A 21,936-nucleotide genomic window follows, 5' to 3' on the forward strand; every position below is an offset into this window, starting at 1 on the left:
AGCAGCCAGAACTGTATCTACCCAAGTGAAATATAAAAATGCTAACACCAAAACTGCAAAATTCACAGTGTCTTCAGTCAGAAAGCTGCCTGAGAACAGAAGTGGCATGGGACTGGGTGACAATATCCTTTATCTGTAGACAAGTGCTGCTAATGCGCTCACGTGTTATTTATCAAAACAGATGAATTACCTTAAGATACAGACTTCCCTTAAAAGCACAGAAGACTTAGGTCAGCAGCAGAAGTGGATACAGTTTCCTGTATTCACCTACAATGATGCTGACAGACAATCCCACACTGCCCACTTACGTGGGACTATCCTATTGATGGGGTTCGGGTGGCGGCGGACACATCTGCAGACACCAGACACAAACAGCTCCACGTGTAAGAGGTTTAATTAAGGGAGAGTGGGGACCACAGCGTAGGAAGAGGGGAGAGAGGAAAAGAGAGAGAGAAATGGAAGAATTGTCTCATATATACGGGTTGTGACGTAGTAGGTCCAGGTAAAGGTGGGAGCTGAACCCAATGGATTCTGGGAATATGGTGGCCATTGCCTTGACGACAGGTCTGTGGACCCGCGCATATCTACCGCCGTTTCTGGGTGCTAACATCTATGCTTTTAGGATTGGTCTGACTTCTTACCTTATTAACTTCTGGTGTAAGAATCTCTATTTTTCTTAAACGTTGGAAAGCATCATAATCGGTTTCCCCAAACAGTCTAATTGGTTCTCCCCTTTCTCTCAGTCTTCTGATGACCTAGCAAGAGAAACAAATACCTGGGAAACTTCAAAGAGGAAAAAAACCTAAATAAACATCTCAAAACAATTTGTATGTTTATCTTAAACTGAAACCTAAGTTTAATAAATATAATTACCCAAATAGGTGTTTCTGAGTGAAATATAAGATCCTTCAAACTTTAAAAAAGAGTGTATTTAGGTGGGCAGTGAACCATGAAGTGTGTGCAGAAGCTGGAGAAAATCTTATAGGAGTGGATTCTCTCCTTCTACCATATGGGCCCCAGGGATTTAATATAGCAAGGCCAGTCTCCACTGAGTCACTATGACAGCACCAGGATCCTTCAAGCCATTTCTAACATCTATCTCCATTATAATAGATACACTTGTGAACAGATACACTTGTAAATGAAAGGGGAAAGCACTTTACACCAATACTATTTTACACAAATATCTCATAAACTGTTTTTTCTGAATAATTTCTATCAAATAGTTTGACATATGAATCTGTAAAACAAATCTAAAGCAAGCCCTTAATGTAAACCATAGCACAGACATGAGATACACACAGACAAATTGTCAGAACATAACAGAAGGGACACTGTTGGCCCTCATTTCACATAACCATGACCACTCAGTACTTTTCTTTAAGTCTATGTTAATACATATGTTAGTGACCAAACACCATTTTGAAATTAAAAAAACAAACAAACAAAAAACGGCAAAAAAACAAAACAAAAAAAATGCACAAACCGTGTTTGTTCTTCCAGGATTTCATACAACAGACATACTATGTTATGACAATACTTTAACACTCTATAACCAACCGCTTAGGTCCACTGGAGACCTACGGGTAATCAATCTGCACAGCAGGTCACACAAAACGCACTTGGACGGAAGGAGGGAAGGACAGATGGCATGACTAGGGGAGGAGTGGGTGCTGTAGCACCACAGTCAAACCACATCCCAGACTCAGAGGAGAAAGGGACTTGGGATTACAATAGCAACACACAGGGCTTTTAAAGCCTGAGAATTATTTCAGTCCTGACTTGGGTTAATGACTGCATTGGGTTTTGTTATGTAATTAGTCTGTACTATGTATTTTCTACACTTTAAGTGCATCTTTCATTTAAAACACGAGAAATAAAATGTCTAATCAAGAAAATAAAGGTTTATCTAAATTAAATGAATAATTAAGTCGATAAACAAATAAATGGCACCTGGTAGCTGCGAGAGTCAGCTAACACTGCCATGGAGCCAGCCAGCCATCTGCGTAGTACCCACCCAAAGCGTGAGTCCCGGGGCTGACATATCCATTACCTGCCTGTGCACTCATCTTTGAGAAGTAAGAACAAAACCAAACAAAACCAAATTTTCCAATCTTATTTTCTTTACATTTAATCCTATTCACAATTAGAAATGTTAAAAAACAGATATGAGGCATCGCAAGAATGTAAGACTACTGAGTCAATAAAAAAAAAGAGAGAGAACATCTCAGCTTATTACTTTAAAACAGTGCTTCCAACTGGAGACTGCTAATAAACCAAGTAACTATAAATGATGTAATACTTATGGCATCTATTTAAATAGGGTTTTTTTTTTTGTTTTTTTTTTGTTTTTTTGGTTTTTCAAGATAGAGTTTCTCTGTGTAGCCCTGGCTGTCCTGGAACTCACTCTGGAGACCAGGCTGGCCTCGAACTCAGAAATCCTCCTGCCTCTGCCTCCCAAGTGCTGGGATTGAAGACGTGTACCACCACCACCTGGCTAGGGAATTTCCATCTACTATGCATAAAGGTGAGGCAATAAACTATCTGTCTTCAAAAGTAGGCAAGAATTCTATTACTCTCGTTTATGAAATGAAGGAGTGTGCGGGCTAGTGAGGTGGGCTCTGCCACTAAGCCTGAGTGTCATCTCGGAGACCCACATGGGGAGGGAAGAACTGACCATGGCAACCAGTTTTCTTCCACATGTGCAAGCCAGCCAGGCGCTCTACCAACTGCACCTTCCTTAGCTCCCTAATGCATTTAGTGATTGGAACAAAGCATAAGAAATCTGTTATTTCATTTGTGTGCAACACAGAAAAAGCACCTTGTAAATTATGTGCTGTAAGGACTGAGCATTGACTGGAAATAGGAAAGAAGAGGGGACATCACTCAAAATGCATGGAAGCTTTGTTTGTTTATATTTTATATAGTTTAAATTGTTCATATGCTAGGAATATGCTAATTTGTTAATAAAATAACAGTTGAAGTAGACCAGGCTGTGTGGGTAGACACTACAGATCAGACTGTAAACTAGTATAACATATAAATGTCTATAATGCTATTTGATAATATATAAACAGGTGTTTAAAACATACAAAGTCAGAGCTGCAGAGATGGCTCAGTGGTTAAGAGCACTGGTTGTTCTTCCAGAGGACACTGGTTTGATTCCCAGAACCAACATGGTACCTCACAACCATCTGTAGGGAATCCAATGCCTTTTTCTGACCTCTACAGGTACCAGGCATACACATAAGCACACGTACATACATGTAGTCAAAATAGTCACACACATAAAGAATAGATAAAAAACTAAAAGTAAACATACTTTTAATTTTATATATACACACATACATATATGTATGTATCTATGTATATATACACATACACAAAGTATTTGTCCTATAAACTATGCTTCTAGAACTTTTTCAAGGGACATAATCATATATTAGGCATGAAATAATGCCACAAGGCTTTCATACTATCATTCACAAGGAAATGCTGAAGCAATCTAAAGACAACGAAATAGCAAATTTCAGTAAAGCCTGGGCTATACCAAAAAAAAAAAAAAAAATATGATGAGAAATTAAACAGACATTAAAAACTATGTAGCACTAAAGAAAAGGGGGAAAATTATACAGATCTCTGTGTTTTAATCTGAAAAAAAAAATGAATCAGAAAATAAGAGCTGTAAACAGCAAAACAGACATAACTTTGATATAATTACTTAGAATGTGTAAGTTTTTATATGTTTATTGTTTAAACTTATACAGTTGTTACAAAAGAAAGACTACTGGGTGGTAGAGGAGGCTTAGTAATGGGAAGGCATTCGCTGCACAGCCTGGTCACCTGGGTTCAATGCTTGAAACCCACAGAAAGGAAGAAGCTGAAAACCGACTGCACAGCGCATGTCATCTTACCTCCACATATGTGTCCTGACACGTGCCCACACACATCATGCACTCACACAACTATGTTAAATATGTCAGGAGGAAGGAGGGGGCATTACATGTGCATTTTCCTTGCATGTAGGTCTGGTACCCCAAGAGGCCAGAAGAGGGCACTGGATCCCCTGAAACTGGAATTACAGGCAGTTGGGAGCCACCAATGTATGTGTGCTGGGAATCCAACTCCAGTTCTCTTGAAAAGCAGCCACTGCTCTAAAGCTTTAGCTCCTGATGTTGTTGTTATTGTTGCTGGTTTTTACAGTAAGATTACTATCAAAAGAAACAGACTCTCAGAAGTTCATGGAAAAGCAAACTGTCTGACCACATAGGATTTTCAGTCAAACCATCTCACCCTGGGAATAACTTATGCAAGTCCAGTGTGAATTTTCCTGACTCCAAAATAAATAGAACCTTACCTCTTGCCTAGAAAGAGTCATAGGAAGTTTTTCCTCTGCTAATTCAAGTTCCAGCACTGGATTTGATGATGTTAGTGGTTTCTGGTCATCCTCTTTTGGCTGTATCTATATTAACAGGCCAAAGAAATGAAATTTAAACTTACCAACATATATTTCTATTCACCATCTAATCACCTTAGCCATCGCATACAAGAGTGTTCCTGATGAACGATAATCACCTGTCCCCTGAGCAAAGGCGCAGAGTTAACTGTGCATGCTTCCAAGAGCTGACCAAACATCCATTCAGGAACATGACACATGGAGAGCATGCACATAGCAGAGCACATTCTTGCTATAAAAGTCACGTAACTACAATGCTTTCCAAAATAAAGAAACTCAATAGTGCTTAAATATGAACTTAATTTCTCCCCAGACACTAAAACAGCCCACATTCCCTCTCAAAAACAATCAATTTGCCTCTGTGAGAAAACTGTCTTCAAGGGTTATCCAACTGCTGCTCACCTTTCCAGAGACTTAAGACCTGGTTCCCACTTAGCTTCTTCAGACACAGTATTACAACCTTGGATAAACTACTAGGCATGTAGATGAATGCTCAGAGCTGTGCACAACTGGACTACGGAATAAACTATGGACCTTGAAGAGAATGGAATGAAGACTGACTGCCGGGGTGGGGGGGGTAGACTCTCATCCACGACACTGGATGGAAAAATGCCTTCAGCTCTTTCTTCATATCTGGGCAGGATATGAGAAAGACTAAGGATATGGGCAGACTGAGAAAATTGAGTACAGCAATTTAAAAGCCTCATTGGGTAGTATGGAAATATACTGAAGTGTGGTTCCCATCCAACCAAAAGGTAAGTTTAAAATTCAGAAGTAGGAATAGATTCAAAGAAAAATAACTGCTTCAAGAAACTACTGTCCCATGAAGAAAATCTGCATAATAAAAATTACGCAATCCATGATTCTATAGGTTACAGCTAAAGGTAAAACAAAAGAGAGTAAAATATCTAAAGGGAAAATAAAATATAGGTAAAAAAACTAAAGGGAAAATAAAATAAAGAAAGAACTAATGTTTTGAATACTTACACAGGTAAAACCAGCACCAGGCTTTATAAATGGGGCTCGCTCCTACGAAGGAGCAGAAGTAACCATATTGCACTGTCACTGCCTTAAGGAGGGAGGTTTGTCGAAGAGCAATGAAAAGCAGGGATTCTTCAATCTAAGTTCTAATGTATTTTTACATCATATATATATGTATACGTACATAGACAGCTAACAGCTCTGCGACAAAGATCTAAGGTATTCTGTCAGCTGGATTCAAGACTACAACACTGTCTCCATAGACAGCATTGCTCACATCAACAAAAGGATCTATAGAAAACAAAGGGCACACTACATTAAATTACTTTCCTACCTTCTCAAAGGGTTGCAAAGGTCAACACTTACAAAGAATGCGTCAGCAGAGAAGGTGCATGATAAAGGATTCTGACCCCTGGTCAAGCCTGGGCATGATGCTGGGCGGGTAAGACATGAGGGCTCTGCTGTCTACATAACTCTGCTGTCACTGGTTATTTATATAATAAAACGCCTTTTACTTTTCTAAACTAGAAGTACATGAAGCTGGTGTCTTTAAAGAAACCTATAGAAATACAATGATAAGCTTTTAAGCATCTATCTTTAAAATATTCCTCCAATACTTTCCTTTCCAACAGTAAAAAAGAAAGCCAAAGGCACATACACAGCAGTTATGTTCTTCACGCTTTCCTCCAGAAATGCTGAGCCATACAAATTAAGTTCTAGAACTTTCTCCGGTCCATGCACAGGAGCATTACCAAACGTGCGACCCAGCATGTTTTGATGGAACCAGTTCACTTTGAGCTGAGTATTAAACTACGTCTGCTTTGAAAACAACTGAAACAGCTTCTCCACCTTCTAAGCTTCAGCCCCTCCCAAGCATCATCAACAAGACAATGTGAAGGATCACTTCAGCTGTGCATCTAAAGCCTTTCAGACAGCTCCTAGATTTAAAAATTCTTCTAACCAACAGACTACAGAGATGTTGCCCATGTTTAAAGCAAATAAAAGCATACAGAGGCTATGCACTCTATTTCAAGCAGGAGTAATAGGCCCAAAAGGAATTATGGACAATATTAACATAAACCCAACTTCTTAAAGTAGGCAGGAGGAAGCAGAGACAATACCGCTTGCTGCTAAAACAACCAAGGCTGAAAGGATAAAGTGTTTTGAGCTCTTTCAAAACACACTTTTATTGGGAGAAGTAGGGGAGAGAGTAGTGAGAGAGATGAAGATAAAGAATATCAGAATCGGGACTTAATTAAAAAAAAAAAATTCAAGCTTTGATCTCAAGCCAGTTCATGCTGTCCACAGAAGCCAAACCATTCCAAGCCAAAAGTCATGCATGTATTTTCCTGAATTCAAGATCTGTTTTTTTTTTTTAAAGCCAAATCAAAACCAAAAACTCATACCTCTCCAGAAGGCTTCTCACTTATAGGCTAATGTATAACATTGATAAATTGAACAGAGATCAATAATTTTGTTATTTAAAACAGCTGTAAAAAATGTAAACTCAGAAATACATGACTTAACATAAAAGCAGGAACTTTCTTACCTTGTAGCCACATCTTTCATAATATGCTTCCTCCTCTTTTTTTGCAAGTTCACTCCGCTTGAAGTACTTTTTATTTTCCTAGCAAAGACAAAACAGTGCATTACTAATGTGCCCTTGGCAGAAGTTCATGTCTCATAGTTAGCAAGCACTCCTAGAAACGTTTTAAAAACACTTCTCAGTTTCTCAAGAATGTAATATTTCCAGCCTTGCAGATAACTCCACTGAGTCCCCTCCCCTGGAGCAGACCTGTGTTCTGATATGTGATAAACTCAAGTGTTTTCCTTGACTGAAGTAGGAGTTCTCACAGCAAAGAGAATATACCAACAGCATTTTTTGTTTGTTTGTTTGTTTGTTTGTTTATTTGAGACAGGATTTCTCTGTATAGCCCTGGCTGTCCTGGAACTCACTCTGTAGACCAGGCTGGCCTCTAACTCAGAAATCCGCCTGCCTCTGCCTCCCAAGTGCTGGGATTAAAGCGTGCGCCACCATTGCCCAGCACCAACAGTATTTTATTCAGTTTCCTAACAACTAAGTTCAAAGATCATTTCTACAGACAGATTTATTTTGAACCACATAGACATATCCTTTTGTTATTTGCTCGACAAAAATTATGGCAGATAGTTCTAAAATCTCATCAATAGAAGCACCCCAAAAGAATGAGTGAGGTCTTGTCATCTGGAATCTTAATAATCTTAGCATATCAATTCTCGGCTCTGTTACTTTACCTCCTCCTTTGCAGCAACTGAAAATCTGATTCAAAATGTCCTTAAAATGCCAGTATTCCATAATGTCCATGAGCCTGTAGAAGACAGTGCTATTACAACTTACTCAAATGTCTCCAACAGGAAGAATGGCCAGCTCACAGGCCAAATGTCCACCTAAGTTTAAGAAATTGTCCAACTGCTTTCCATCTGGTTATACTGTCTTAATCTCCCAATGAGAAAACACAGAAAGCAGTAACCATTAAAAACTTCACATGTGCCGGGCGGTGGTGGCGCACGCCTTTAATCCCAGCACTTGGGAGGCAGAGGCGGGCGGATTTCTGAGTTCGAGGCCAGCCTGGTCTACAGAGTGAGTTCCAGGACAGCCAAAAAACAAAAACAAAAAACAAACTTCACACACTGAAGTTAGATACACCATTGTAGTCCCAAGCCAACCTGGATGATACAGCAAGAGTACATAGCAAAAACTGAAAGAGAGGCAGAGGGAGGAAGCAGGGGGAAGAAAAAAAAAAAACTGTGCTCTATCAAAAAAATCAAAAGCTGGTGGTGATTTCAACAAGGCTGAACTGAACAATGCTAATCAGGGAGTGGCTGTGGGAAAGGTCTACAGACCCAGAGGATCTCCAGGCTTGGCACTGCCACCTCCAGGTTCACCCTGGATACCACGATGAAGTTTTGTTTGTTTGTTTTTTTCAGAAGTTGCCAACAGCAGCTACAAGATTCACCAATAGTTTCAAATACTTCTTCTATCATTACAGCCTGAGGGGCTGCAGAAGATATAAGGCAAGTTCATGGACCAGTTGAGGAGGAAATGTGGGAGGAAATCTCAGAAATCAAAGAGGAAGGGGACCTAGTAGCTTTCGAGAACTGCTTGGAGAAGGCTATAGATGACCACAGGGAAGAACCTTAGAGACCCCATGGTTCCCCACTTCCTGCAGCTCTGACCATTCAGCAGTGCCTTGTGTAGAACAGGAAGAGACCAAGCACCAACAGCTGGCTGACGCCTGACAGGCTACATACAAAGGTGTAGCTGGCTAATGTCGTCCTGGCTGGGGCCATGCAGGTCCATGTCTACCAGCATCTGACAGGCTATATTGCAAGGGACTTGAAATCAGCACCAGAGTGAGGAGATGGCTGGGACCCAGAGCAGAGGGCAGTCAGAAGTTGAGGCCTTTGGTCAGCATGCTGGGCCTGGGAGAGTGTTTCTGGGAACAGCTGAAATAGTGCAGGGTTCCAGTGCCTAAGCAGTGACAGAGGTCTCACCACTGCCTCTGTGCTGCTGGAGATGCAAGAAGATGAAAATCATCAAGAAGATGAAAATTAAAGACAGACAACATAAACTGCAGGCAAGAGTGAAGACTAGCCAGCCTCTGACACCGCTCATAGCTGTGTAACATGGAAGAGCTACGTTAAAATAGACTCTGGCATTTTCAATGACTTAGGCATACATGTCATCCAGCGGTTCCAAAGAGATACACAAACAAGGCTTCTCAGGGCTCAGAATCTGCTCAGCCGACTCTGAGAAACAGCTCAAACACTCACCCCTAGGAGAACGGGTAACCAGATCTACTCAGACAACAGAATACACATTCAGAAATTTAAAAAAAAAACAAAAAACACGCAGCTAAGTGAATAATACCCAGAACATTCCGAACAAATGAAGTGCCACATAAAGATGGACATCCTGTTGATGTGAAATTCTACAGCAGGCAAAACTGAGGTACAAAGAAGCTGCTTCGGTAGGTAATCCACGCAGGGACTGATTGGGAAGTGGACATTGCTATTTTATCAACTCGTGGAGACTGGGATACACAGGTGTTTGCACTTGTCAAAAATCATTGAATAGTCAAGATCCACGCAGTCCTTCGCACATCCATTTTTACACACACGCACACAAAGGAGGAACAAACACTGAACTCTATGGAGTGTGCCAGGTCGCTTAGGGTAAGCCTGACTCTCTGCAACACGATTTGGAATTCAAAATGACAGTAAGTTGTTTCATCACTGCTTGCGCTGATACTGGTCAGGATAGCAGCCGCCGCAGAAGTGAGTCCGACTAGGGTCCAAGTCCACGCTCTACCCCTTGCTACCCCTGGGCCAGCAGCTTGCCCGGGACGGTGGCAGATCTGTCAGCCCGTGCCCGCCCCAAACCCTCTCAGAGCCATCGCCCTCACGCCAACACCTTTCCAAGCACAGTCACACCACTCTCAAGCCCACAGGACTCACCACCAGCAGGTTCCTGTCTTCCACCAGCTGCCGCTTCCGCAGAATCTCTGACTTCAGGATGTCCATCTTGCTCCCCGGGTCTAAGCTCCACTCTGCCTCTCCAGTTCCTCGGCGGTAATCTCACCCACCGCGGGAGAGGGAAGAGGACAACCAAGACACAGCCAGAGCCCACTTCTCGGAGAACAACAACCGCTGGAGCCGCTTCCGGCGGAAATCAGGATGAACGAAAGGAAGGTAGGGAGCGCCCCTCGGTGCTAACGCTGGCAAAGCCGCTGGGTATTGCTGCCCCCTAGCGGTACCCTCCAGCTACACACTTGTGATTTTTAGTAGACAGGTAGAAAAGAACAAAAGGCAGGCGTCCATGTCTGTCTCTTTAGATGGTTATTGTGCCCGTTTGACCCAGCTTGTCTGCCCCTAAAGCCTCCTTGTAAGACATGTCAATTGTGTTAAGGCAAGAGCTTTACTAGAAGTTTGCTTCATAGTTCCTCAATTTACTTGCTTGCCAAGAGGGCGAACATACTAGAGAATGAGAAATACATGAATAATACAAGTTTGAAAATAGCAGTATTTATTAATTGCCTGTTCAACACCATGTAAATTTATTGTGTTTTCTGGTTATGCAGTCAGCAATAAAGATTTTCAATGATGATTGGAGATATAATCATTCTTTTTTATAACCTAGTCCAAGAAAAAAACATAAAGAAATTTTATTTTGATTTTTTTTTATTCTTATTGTGATGCGGAGACTCACTGTGTTGCCTGGGCAGGTATCAAAGTAATTCTCCTGCCCCAAGCTCAGAGTGATCCACCATACTTGGTAGAGTTTGGGTTTTGTTTGTTTTTTTAATCTTAGAAACATTTATAACATATTTATTCTTGGTTCCATGCCATGAAAGCATTTTTATTTTTAGTTGCCATAATTCAACAATATTTTATGTTAGGTTTTTCTATTCTAAAAGGAATGAAATAACATCCGATTCAAATTCAACTATATGATGGTTTATCAAAATAAAAACTGAAAGGATTGTTCATTAGAAAGTTTTATACTGTGTGAGTGTGTATATGTAATAGGATAGCTTATCTAAAAGATATCTGGGGACCAAAAAGATGGCTGAACAGCTAAAAACAGTTGCTGCCAAGCCTGATGACCTGAGTTCAATCCCTGGGACCCCACATGGTGGAAGGAAAGAACAGATTCTCAAAGTTGTCCTCTAACCACAACCACAACCACACCACCACATACACATGTGTATACACATGTACGTTCACCCATGTAAGTGAATAATTAATTACTAGATGTGATAACTTTTTAAAAAGTAAACGATGTGTAACTTCTGTCCTTGGATGAAACATGCTGACATTCTTATAGGACTATTTGTTGTCCAGTCGGCCATTTACCCACATCCTTCTGATTTAGGAACTAGAGAACCAGATGGGACACTGTACACCAGTGTAAACTCAGGAGGGGCTAGCTCCTCTTCAATTCCTGCCTTTAATTTCTAGGTTTATGCAAATATGCATTAAGTCATGATGAGGGTCTCAGACCAAAGAAAGAAACAGGCAAACACCTGATGGAGCAAACGAATGAGCAACGTAAACTATGATACAGAAGACAGGCACAGTGGGGAAGAGAACCAGCACAGGTTAAAACAGTCCTGCTATGTAGAAAATGTAGACACCATTTCATCACAATTATTATTTAAAAGAGTGAGACATTAGCTATATATCAAAGGTCCTAAGTTGAGGAATGGCTAAATTATAGGTCATACATACAAATGAATAACATGAAACTGTATTTGAAAAAAAGTACTCAACAATAGCAATGCTTATAATATGTGCTTTCTTTTAAAAGTAAAATGTTTCAGGCAGCCAGACAGGAAGAAGACCCTGATCTCCTGATCCCACCTGGCTTTAAACAGCCACAAGTAGCTAAGATTTTCACAAGGTTAGAATAATTGGGTCAAAGCTTTATCTTTATCAATTGGCCCTGAAATTATTATATTGGCAGCTTGTTAATTGTGATCTTATTGTTATATAAATCTGATTAGATAATTAGGTTTTAACAGTCATGTTTCTACCAGGTAATTAGGTATTGAGATGGCTGATCGTGGGGTGGGGGGGGGGCATTGCGTGGAAGTGAGATGAACTCTGGGGCCCCTGTTGGAGAGATGGCTAGCAGAGGAACCACTGAGGGAGATGGCCCAGCAGGAGACCTGTGGTCCAGTTGGTGGGCAGCAGGAGCAGGAGAGTGAGATCTGACCCTGTGGAGAGTAGGCAGGCTCACTTTTTAAAATATTTCCCAATCTAGTAAAATAATGAATGTATAAGTATAGCATGTAAGACCAACAAATGGCTCAGTAGGTGGATGTGCTTGTGCATGGGCCAGATGACCAGACTCGAGAGTCATGCTCTGACCACGACACACACACACACACACACGCACACACACACACACCATGGCACACACTTCCCCTTTCACAAACACACAAATAAATATTTTTAAATATAAGTAAATATAACATATAATATCAATTGTATAATCAAAACACAGAAACAAAGAACTTAATACAAGGAAATATGCCCGAATGAAGTTGTTACATAGGCACAGACCCACTGGTAAATATTAGCGTATTCTCTAACCCAGATTTTGGTACAAATTCCATGATTTGGAAAAAAATCAGTTATCAGTTATTTCATGTTTTATTTATCACTGAAATTTTTAATAGTTTAGACCTACCTATCTACTCTTGAAATTAAACATGGTAAATTTTAAGTGATCCCTATACAAGTGTGATGGTTTGTATATGCTCAGCTCAGGGAGTGGCACTATTAGAAGTTGTGACCCTGTTGGAGTAGGTGTGGCCCCGTTGGAGTAGATTGTGGGTGTGGGCTTTAAGACCCTCATCCTTGCTGCCTGGAAGCCAGTATTCTGCTAACAGCCTTCAGACGTAGAACTCTCAGCTCCTCCTGCACCATGTCTGCCTAGATGCTACCATGCTCCTGTCTTGATGATAATGGACTGAACCCTCTGAATCTGTAAGCCAGCCCCAATTAAATGTTGTCCTTCATAAGAGTTGCCTTGGTCATGGTGTCTGTTCACAGCAGTAAAACCCTAACTAAGACAACAAGAAAGTTGTTAAGGGAAATGATATTTCAAAGTTCTCATTGAGAACTCCAGCGTCTGACATGACCTCTTCAATCCTTTAAGTGCTAGCCCAAACCAAGCCCCAAAGCAGAGTTCTTACCCATGAAGAAGGAATCAGTCAGCTTGGGAAGCACAGGATAGTCCCCCAAAAGCTTAAATAGTATTAGATTATATGATTTGGTGGTGTATATGAGAGACAGTAGTCACAGAAGTTAAAAACAGTCATCTTCTGAAAGATGAAGTAATATAAATCAATACACAGTTTATAAGATTATCCCTCTGGAGGAGTAATACATCCTAAAAAATTATCTGTCCATTCTGGAGACTGGAGGACAATACCAAATATTATCAAGATAACCTAAATTTATTTTGTTATAATCCTAATGGATAAAATAGAACTTTTATAAGAGAAGAGAAATAACCATAAATAGTGGGTCTCAATCTTTAGCCTCAGAAGAGTCTGTTGGTTGTGAATTTCCAAGTGAGGCAGCTGTTGCTGAATCATGGAGCATTTTGAGAATTGATGGTCTATTAGTGCAGAATCTCACTGTAGGAAAGGGGTAAATCAGAAACACAGTCTGTGTCATATCGAGAGACAGAGGACAACAGGAGGTATGTGTCTATGTGTCTGTGTATTTGCAACATTGTCATGGGTGTCATATTAGGGTACCTATCTCTTCTCCAATGAGATTGCTGAGGATCTGATGGGAGGTAGGTAGGCTCCCTTTGGGTCCAGCCACACTTACATGGACGATTTGTTAAATGTAACTGCGGGCAGATACAAAATCCAATCCAGTCAGAGACCCTTCTCCCTTCCTTGAGAAACAGAAAATGGAATTGCATAAAGTGTCCCCAAGACACAGGAAATAAACATCTGAATTTGAGAATGGTAGGTAGCCATTTCATTGGCAGGCTAAAACCAGACTGGTTGACACCAACCCACAAAAGACTGCTAACGAATTTTGTGAATCAGTTTCTTACTTACAGTTTTACTCTTTGTGCTGTTGAGTTTGTGACATCTGTATCTTTGAAGTGAGATGTCACTTAATAGTGTGGTATTTCACATCTCTGACCAACTCCTTGCTTGTCTATAATGTTAGCAGTTTGAAATCAGTGATTGAGACTGAGCCTCCAGAAGAACAGAAACATCAGGATATGTATAGATATATCAGTTTTCTTCTAATTACAAGAAGGTTGTATCTCAATAAACCCACTGTATTAGATGTTTTCTTGTTCCTATAATCATCAATCTGACAAGAAGCAATTTATGGAAGATAGATTTTATTTTGCCTCACATGTTGAGAGGATACAGCCCACCACCATGGTGTGGAGAGCATACCAGCAAAAGCATGAAACATCCAAATGTTAGTGCCCTGTAGGGGATGGGTCTGATGCTAAGGTCCTGTTCTCCAATTGGTTCTTGATCTGTCAGTAAAGATGCTATCAGCCAATGAGCTGGGAGAAGTGGTGGGATTTCTAGGACTCCACCCTACCCCAAACATGCAGGCAAACTAGCAAATGCAGGAGAGAGAGGGGGAGGGAAAGAGTGAGAGGAGAGAGAAGAGAGGAGAGAGAGAGGAGAGTTCACCATGCTTTGGAGGGAGATAAGCCAACCAGCCATGTGAGATCTCGGGCAGAGCAGCCACGGGTGACAGATTGGGATGTACAGATGGGACTAAAGGTGGCTGAACTACTGAACTACTGAAGTTGATGGCAAGTAGATTGGAGGTGTCCAGCAGTTGAGCCAATAATGCTGGTTGAAAACTAATTAAATGTGTGTGTTTCATCTGGAAACCTTGTTTGGGGCTGGTAGTGTGGCCTGTTCCTGAAGCTTAGGAGGGGTAGGAAAAGCTACATGCAACAGTGCCTGGTTCATTTTCTCCTTTCATTTAATACCATAGCTCATTGGGGTGGCTCTGCCCACATCTTATACCTGTTCATTTAACCCTTTGTGGATACACCCAGAGATGTGTTTCCATGGTGATTATGAATCCAATAAAGTGGACAATGAAGAGTAAGAATCACAGTCATCAAGAATATCATAATTTGAAATTACATTTACTATACCTAACCTCATAAACACCTGTTTAGCCACACATACACATACATACACACGCAGTAAGTACACTGTAGAAAACTGACCACCACTCAAAAGCTCAATGGAGTTTTCTTACCAAGTATCACTAAGAAGATCAAAATCCAAAGTATGACTTCTACTGTATGTGTATTACTTTAACATTACTATCAAAAATGGTTAAGTTTAAGCACTGATGTTACAAGAGGAATTGGTTTACATTATGGCAACCTGAAAGTCTCACTGCCATCCGCAAGCTGAAAACTAGGAAAGCCAGTGTTGTAATTCAGTCTTGAGTTCTGAGAATTTGGATGGAGCAGTAAAATGGAGTGCTGGTTAAGCCCCGAAGTCTCCAAACTGAAGAGCCAGGAACTCCCATGTCCAAGAATGTAAGATGTTCATGAAGAGCCCACAGACATTGCTACAAATAATGTTTTACAGACTGTTTGGTCATCTTGTGGGTCAAACACATTGTATATATACTCAATCTAACATTTTGTTGATGATATAAACTTATACAAACTATGGATACGTCTCAAAAAATAAGGTGGAGAGTGAGAGGAAAAAAAAAAACCCGACATTGACCTGTCTCCACACACAGGATGCCCTCTTACACCCATGTACGCAAAAATATGACTATAATATTAATAATACAGTTTAAGATTGCTCAATCTTGGGTAACTCTTTGCCATGGAAGGGCCCTTACTCAGTGGATTGTAGCAACCCCTTCTCTATTAAGAGAAATGTCTTGACCATTGCTAACCATTGCCCGGGGAGCTAATCTCTCTGTAGTAGAGAACCATCAATACAAAATAAGTTAAAACCATGGAGTCTGTATCACTTATACACAGGACAAAAACCTTAAGAAAACAACCTTCAGGACATTTTAAGACCTCCGTCTGAGGCAATGGTCTCTCACGTCATTGACAAATAAGTGTAGCTCTGACATACATGTTCGTTGTTTCATTTCTGTCTCATTTATTAATCTAAACAAAAATATCACCCAGCATTTGTATGTGAGCTGGCCTTGTTCATCAATTACAACCATATGTCAGTTTGGGACACCAGAGTTCTGTAAAAATCAATGGAAACATTCTGTGAGAATCAATTGGATGTATGGAATTAACAATAAAGAGTACCGCATGCTTTGTGGTTATTTATAAATTGTGTCTTCCACACACTTTGCATTAGTAAAACATGTATGTACACATGTGCAGACTTCTGCATAAAGCACAGATATTAAACAGTTACCAGCATAGCACTAGCAATTATCCTCCTCCCCTAAGGGTGTAGTTACTAGGGAACTATAAACAGTTCTGCTAAGGCAAAGTCAGAATGCCAAGAAGAGTAAGATGGATTTGCAAGAAGAAATTTGAATGGCAGGTAGTAAAGAGCAAGCCTCTTTACTAGAGGGCCTCCAGACTGCTAATTTTCTATTCTGGACTTTCTAGACTATGGCTTGCTTTGGTTTTCTAGAGCCACAACTAAATCCTCATGCTGCAGTGTTTCTAAAACCAGGGTGCATTCTATAACTGATGTGGTTGCCATAAGTATTGTGGTATTTTACCCTGATTCTCTCTTCAGATCAAAGCATCCCTCTTACACATACTGGGAATAGGGCTCCTAAAGGCTCAGGCAGCATCCCTTCCAGAGTGTGGCCCTGGCCCTCAGGCACCCATTTCATCACACAGCCCATCCTATCCAATATCTCATGTGCAAGTCTAGAGGCCTCATTTCACTGCTTCAACCTAAGGATCACAGGTCTCATTACAACCTCATTCCTCTACAAAATTCTGCAGATTTGGAAATTCCTCATTTCCATACCGAGGTACTCCAAGAACACTTCCAAAAAAAGGATAGCCATTTACAAGCAACATGAAGAAACACTTTGACCAAGAGACACAGGAAATTAATAAACAGGCATTCTAGTTTTTAGATCAGTCATGTTTGTAAGGATTATTAGAATTATTCTAGAGCCTGGTCCAAGACTGGTAACAGAATTGAATTTGAGACTGTTTAAGATTATTGGAAGTTGAGAAGCAGATCTTGGGCAGGAGGGTCTGGGAGAGTCTACAAATATCAGTCTTCTATTTGAAGCCCATGCTGAGATACCTGTTAAGAACCCAACTGCCATGATTTCTTGACTATTCCAAAAGATCAGATGAGAGGTCTTCCATAGGCCACTGAGCATCCTTTCTTTCCTTGACACTTCCTGCCCACTAATGTCTCCTATACCCTTTACCCAAAGCTTTTACAATGTTTCCCAGCAGTATGTCTGGAAATTCCAGAGAGAAAACTTCAAGGTTAGTAAGAAGAAAGAAGCAGTAACCGGACTTCTGATGGACTGGAAGGATCTCCTGCAGCCTGCAGATCATGAACTTGGAAACCGGACTGCGGACAGACTGGAAGGAGATCCTTCAGCCTGCTGATAATGAACATGGAAACTGGACTTCCGACAGACTGGAAGGAGATCCTGCAGCTCACTGATCATGAACTTGGAGACCTTGGAGAGGTGGGAGATTTCCTGCCACAAATTTAAGTCATGAAAATGACCAAACAACTTCAACATAAGAGTGATGGAGAGGACCTCATTTACAAAGGTATCATGTTTGAATCTCTCACTATTGAGAATGTAATGATCTTCAAAAGGTCACCTTAACTTTATGTAAGCCATAATTCATGTATAAAATACCATAACAAACATACTACATATTAGTATAAATATGCTTTTTGAGAAATAACATATTCAAAACCTCCAGTGAACATAGTGGCATTATTTTATATTGTTTAAAACCTTTTTAATGTCTAATACAAAATTTTTTTCATGTCTACTTCTGCATTCAATTAAATGTAATACCTTTAGTAGGTCCTTATCATCATAAGGACTCTCTCTGATAACATGCCCCAAATTAAGCAGCAATTGTTTTTCAAAAGTTAACTGTCAGGCTGCAGAGATAGTTCAATCTATAAGTGCTTTGCATGCAAGCAAGAAGACCCGAATTCACACCCTTAAGCATCCCACCTCCATCTTTTTTAAAGCTGGACATGGACATTGTACTCCCAGTGGAGATAGGCAGATCCCTGTGTAGGCTTAAAATTTTCAAAACCTACTTTTAATAAGAATTCTCAAATGCTTCAACCCTCCTTCTGGCCCACCATCCAAAGACAGGGGAGAAAAGACAGTAAATAGGACAAGGGGATGTGGACCTGTTAAGAAGTAATTCTTTGAGAAGATTCCAATCTCCGTTTGTCAGGGTACCAGCAGTCCAGTCCAGGAGTGTCAGCATAGCAAACATAAGTCAGCAGCGATAGATGATCCAGCAGAAACAGCCAGGCCTCCGCTGAATCTGGGCTGAATCTGCACACAGATTCAGAGGGAATAACCAGAACCAGCCAGGATGCCAGGAGAAGTTCTCTGCCATGCTTCTCTCAAGGGAGTGAAAGTCAGTGAAGCCATGAGACCAACAGAGCATAAGCAAGCATGCCTGTCACTATCCATTGAGTCCTATGTATACTATCTTCAAACATCAGGTGTCCTCCCTTGGGTCTTACCTCAGCAAAATACTGCAAGAATCTGCATCACATGACCCAAGCAGAACCTTCCACTTCATCCTAGAAGCTTACAGGCCAGCCAACTGAGTTTCTTTGGAGACTTCCATGTCAGTAAAAGACCCTGACTCACACAGAAAGGTGGATGGCACCTAAAGAATTCCACTCAGTGTTGCCTGCTAGCCTCCACATGCAGCATTCACACACACACACACACACACACACACACACACACACACACACACACACACGCTCCTACTCAATAAGAGTATGGAATCTAAAGCTATACTAATGAACTGTTCATTCTCATCATATGATATCTACTCAAGTGTCAAGATTTGATAAAATGACTAAATCTTGCTGCTTTGCTAAAGTTTTTGAAGTGCAGCTAGATTTTATCTTCCTTTTATATGTGGCAGTGAAGAGTGAGAGGACTGGAGAATCCTGTCTGGTGGTTGCTCTCATGTCTTCCATGTGAATGGCAACAAAAAGGGCATACATTTCCATTATTGTAAAAAATAGTGTTGACTACAGCTGTCCTCTAAGTTGGTCACACTTTGAAAATCACTGGTCTGAGAAATCTCCCAGACTATAAAAAAAAAATTTTTTTGGCAATTTCTCTGTTGCACTTTATGAAATAATTATAAACTTAACACTGAACTAGATATGTGACCAAGAAGAATGATGCACCATGATTGCACTTATGGATGTAGATTAGAAAGTTACTTCTGAAATATTAGCATAGAAAATTTAGCAGTATATAAAAACACACCAAGTAGAATTTATTATAGAATATCTAGCTAAAAATGAATTACATGGACAAATTAAAAGAGGAATAACAAGTAATTATATATATTTAAAGCCCTGAGAAGACACCTAATACAATTTAGTGGTTGTTGTTAATAAAAACTCGGAGTAAAATAAATAGAAGGGAAACCGTGTAAGCATAAAGATTTAACAGCAGACATAATCGTAGGTGGTAAGATATTCAGATGGCAAGGCACACATCATCAGTCATAATTCAACTTTTTTGGTGTTGTATGAAAGAAATAAAACAAATGATGGGCGTTGTGTTGTCAGTTTCTATACCTAAGGCTCAAGGAACATTCCAGAAATGGGGCAGGGAGATTATAGAAGCAGCGGACCAGGATATCTACTACGAGATAGTCTTCCATATATGATGAGAGTTGCATTGATGAAATAGTAACAATATGGCCACCTGCACAATGATGTGGCTGGGGAACTCTCACAAAGCACCACTCATGGATCCAGGGCTTAGACAACTGATTGTTCCCACGAGAGAGATAGAACTGGTCTTTTCTAGGGATGAGCCTCCTGAAAAGTTATCCAATGCCAAGAGGTCAGGTCCTAAACACATATACAGATAAGCAATACTAACACTAAATGAACTCAACAGATATACATATATATAGACTGTGTGTGTGGTGTGTGTGCACGTACTTAATTATGGAGAGGATATGTAACAATGTTAATTAAAGGGTTGTGATGAAGCTGAGATTCTGGGGGGATGGGAGCCATTGGAGGCAGAAAGTACGGAGCGGGGGTTACATAAATACAGTATTCATCTATGAAATTCTCAAAAGATAAAATAAATATATATTGGAAAAGAAGGGATTGATGAGTTATTAACTTCTTCACATTATTATTTTCCTAGAAAACCCTACACTCATTGGTTTTCAACACAGAAGTAACAAAAAAAAAAAGCTGTGGTAATGGGCTGGAGAGATGGCTCAGGAGTAAGAGCACTAGCTGCTCTTCCAGAGGTCCTGAGTTCAATTCTCAGCACCCACATGATGGCTCACAACCATCTGTAATGTGATTCAATGCCTTCTTCTGGCATGTCTGAAGACAGCTAAGTGTACTCATATACATAAAATAAATAAACTCTTTTTAAAAACTAGTGGTAAGATAGGCATACTTGTGGCAAATTTAAAATTAATTTTTTCATATATGATAGGATAAAGATGAAGGTGGGAAAATGCTTCATTCAAAGGCAAAAACATTCCTGAAGAGAACGCCAATAGCTTCTGCTCTAAGATCAAGAATTGACAAATGGGACCTCATAAAGTTGCAAAGCTTCTGTAAGGCAAAAGACACTGTCAATAGGACAAAATGGCAACCAACAAATTGGGAAAAGATCTTTACCAACCCTATATCTGATAGAAGGCTAATATCCAATGTATACAAAGAACATTGTAACAATGTTCATTGTAACATTGTAATGTCAAGAAGTTAGACTCCAGAGAACCAAATAACCCTATTAAAAATGGGGTACAGAGCTAAACAAAGAATTCTCAACTGATGAACACCAAATGGCTGAGAAACACCTAAAGAAATGTTCAACATCCTTAGTCATCAGGGAAATGCAAATCAAAACAACTCTGAGATTCCACCTCACACCAGTCAGATTGGCTAGGATAAAAGACTCGGGACAGCAGATGCTGGAGAGGTTGTAGAGAAAGAGGAACATTACTTCATTGCTGGCAGGATTGCAAACTGGCACAACCACTCTGGAAATCAGTTTGGCGGTTCCTCTGGAAATTGGACATAGTTCTACCGGAGGACCCAGCTATACCACTCCTGGACATATACCCAAAAGATGCTCCAACATGTAATAAGGACACATGCTCCACCATGTTCATAGCAGCCTTATTTATAATAGCCAGAAACTGGAAACAACCCAGATGTCCCTCAACAGAGGAGTGGATACAGAAATTGTGGTACATCTACACAATGGAGTACTACTCAGCTATTAAAAACAATGAATTTATGAAATTCTTAGGGAAATGGATGGATCTGGAGAATATCATCCTGAGTGAGGTAACCCAATCACAAAAGAACACACATGGTATGCACTTTCTGATAAGTGGTTATTATCCCAGAAGTTTGGAATACAGGAAGAACAACCCATAAACCACAAGTAACTCAAGAAGAAGGAACATCAAAAGGTGGACATTTCATTCCTTCTTAAAAGAGGGAACCAAATACCCATGGAAGGAGTTGCAGAGATTAACCATGGACCAGAGACTGAAGGAAAGACAAGCCAGCCTAAATATAGCTATGTTCTGAGAGGCTCTGACAGTACCTGACTAATACAGATGTAGAGGCTCACAGCCATCCATTGAACTAAGTACACGGTCCCCAATGGAGGAGTTAGAGAAAGGACCTATGGAGCTGAGGGGTTTGCAGCCCCTTAGGACAAACAACAATATG

The 21,936-nt window shown here is 40.4% G+C and overlaps 1 protein-coding gene across 2 annotated transcripts in view; it reads right to left on the reverse strand.

Annotated features, from left to right (window-relative positions):
* Positions 1 to 10,142, reverse strand: part of Prpf18 (pre-mRNA processing factor 18) — a 27,719-nt gene extending 17,577 nt beyond the window's left edge. Inside the window, exons 1-5 of one of the 2 annotated variants that reach the window (XM_031358855.1) lie at positions 9,935 to 10,142; positions 6,987 to 7,064; positions 6,844 to 6,870; positions 4,358 to 4,462; positions 642 to 755 (exon numbers count right to left, since the gene is read on the reverse strand). In XM_031358855.1, the coding sequence (XP_031214715.1) occupies positions 642 to 755; positions 4,358 to 4,462; positions 6,844 to 6,870; positions 6,987 to 7,064; positions 9,935 to 10,000 (390 nt within the window). In that variant the 5' untranslated portion in view covers positions 10,001 to 10,142. The remainder of the gene's footprint in view (positions 1 to 641; positions 756 to 4,357; positions 4,463 to 6,843; positions 6,871 to 6,986; positions 7,065 to 9,934) is intronic. The other variant, XM_031358856.1, reaches the window with a different exon arrangement.
* Between the last annotated feature and the right edge of the window lie 11,794 nt (positions 10,143 to 21,936).

The sequence above is a fragment of the Mastomys coucha genome, unplaced genomic scaffold (genome assembly GCF_008632895.1).
Source record: "Mastomys coucha isolate ucsf_1 unplaced genomic scaffold, UCSF_Mcou_1 pScaffold7, whole genome shotgun sequence".
Taxonomy (NCBI): Eukaryota; Metazoa; Chordata; class Mammalia; order Rodentia; family Muridae; genus Mastomys; species Mastomys coucha.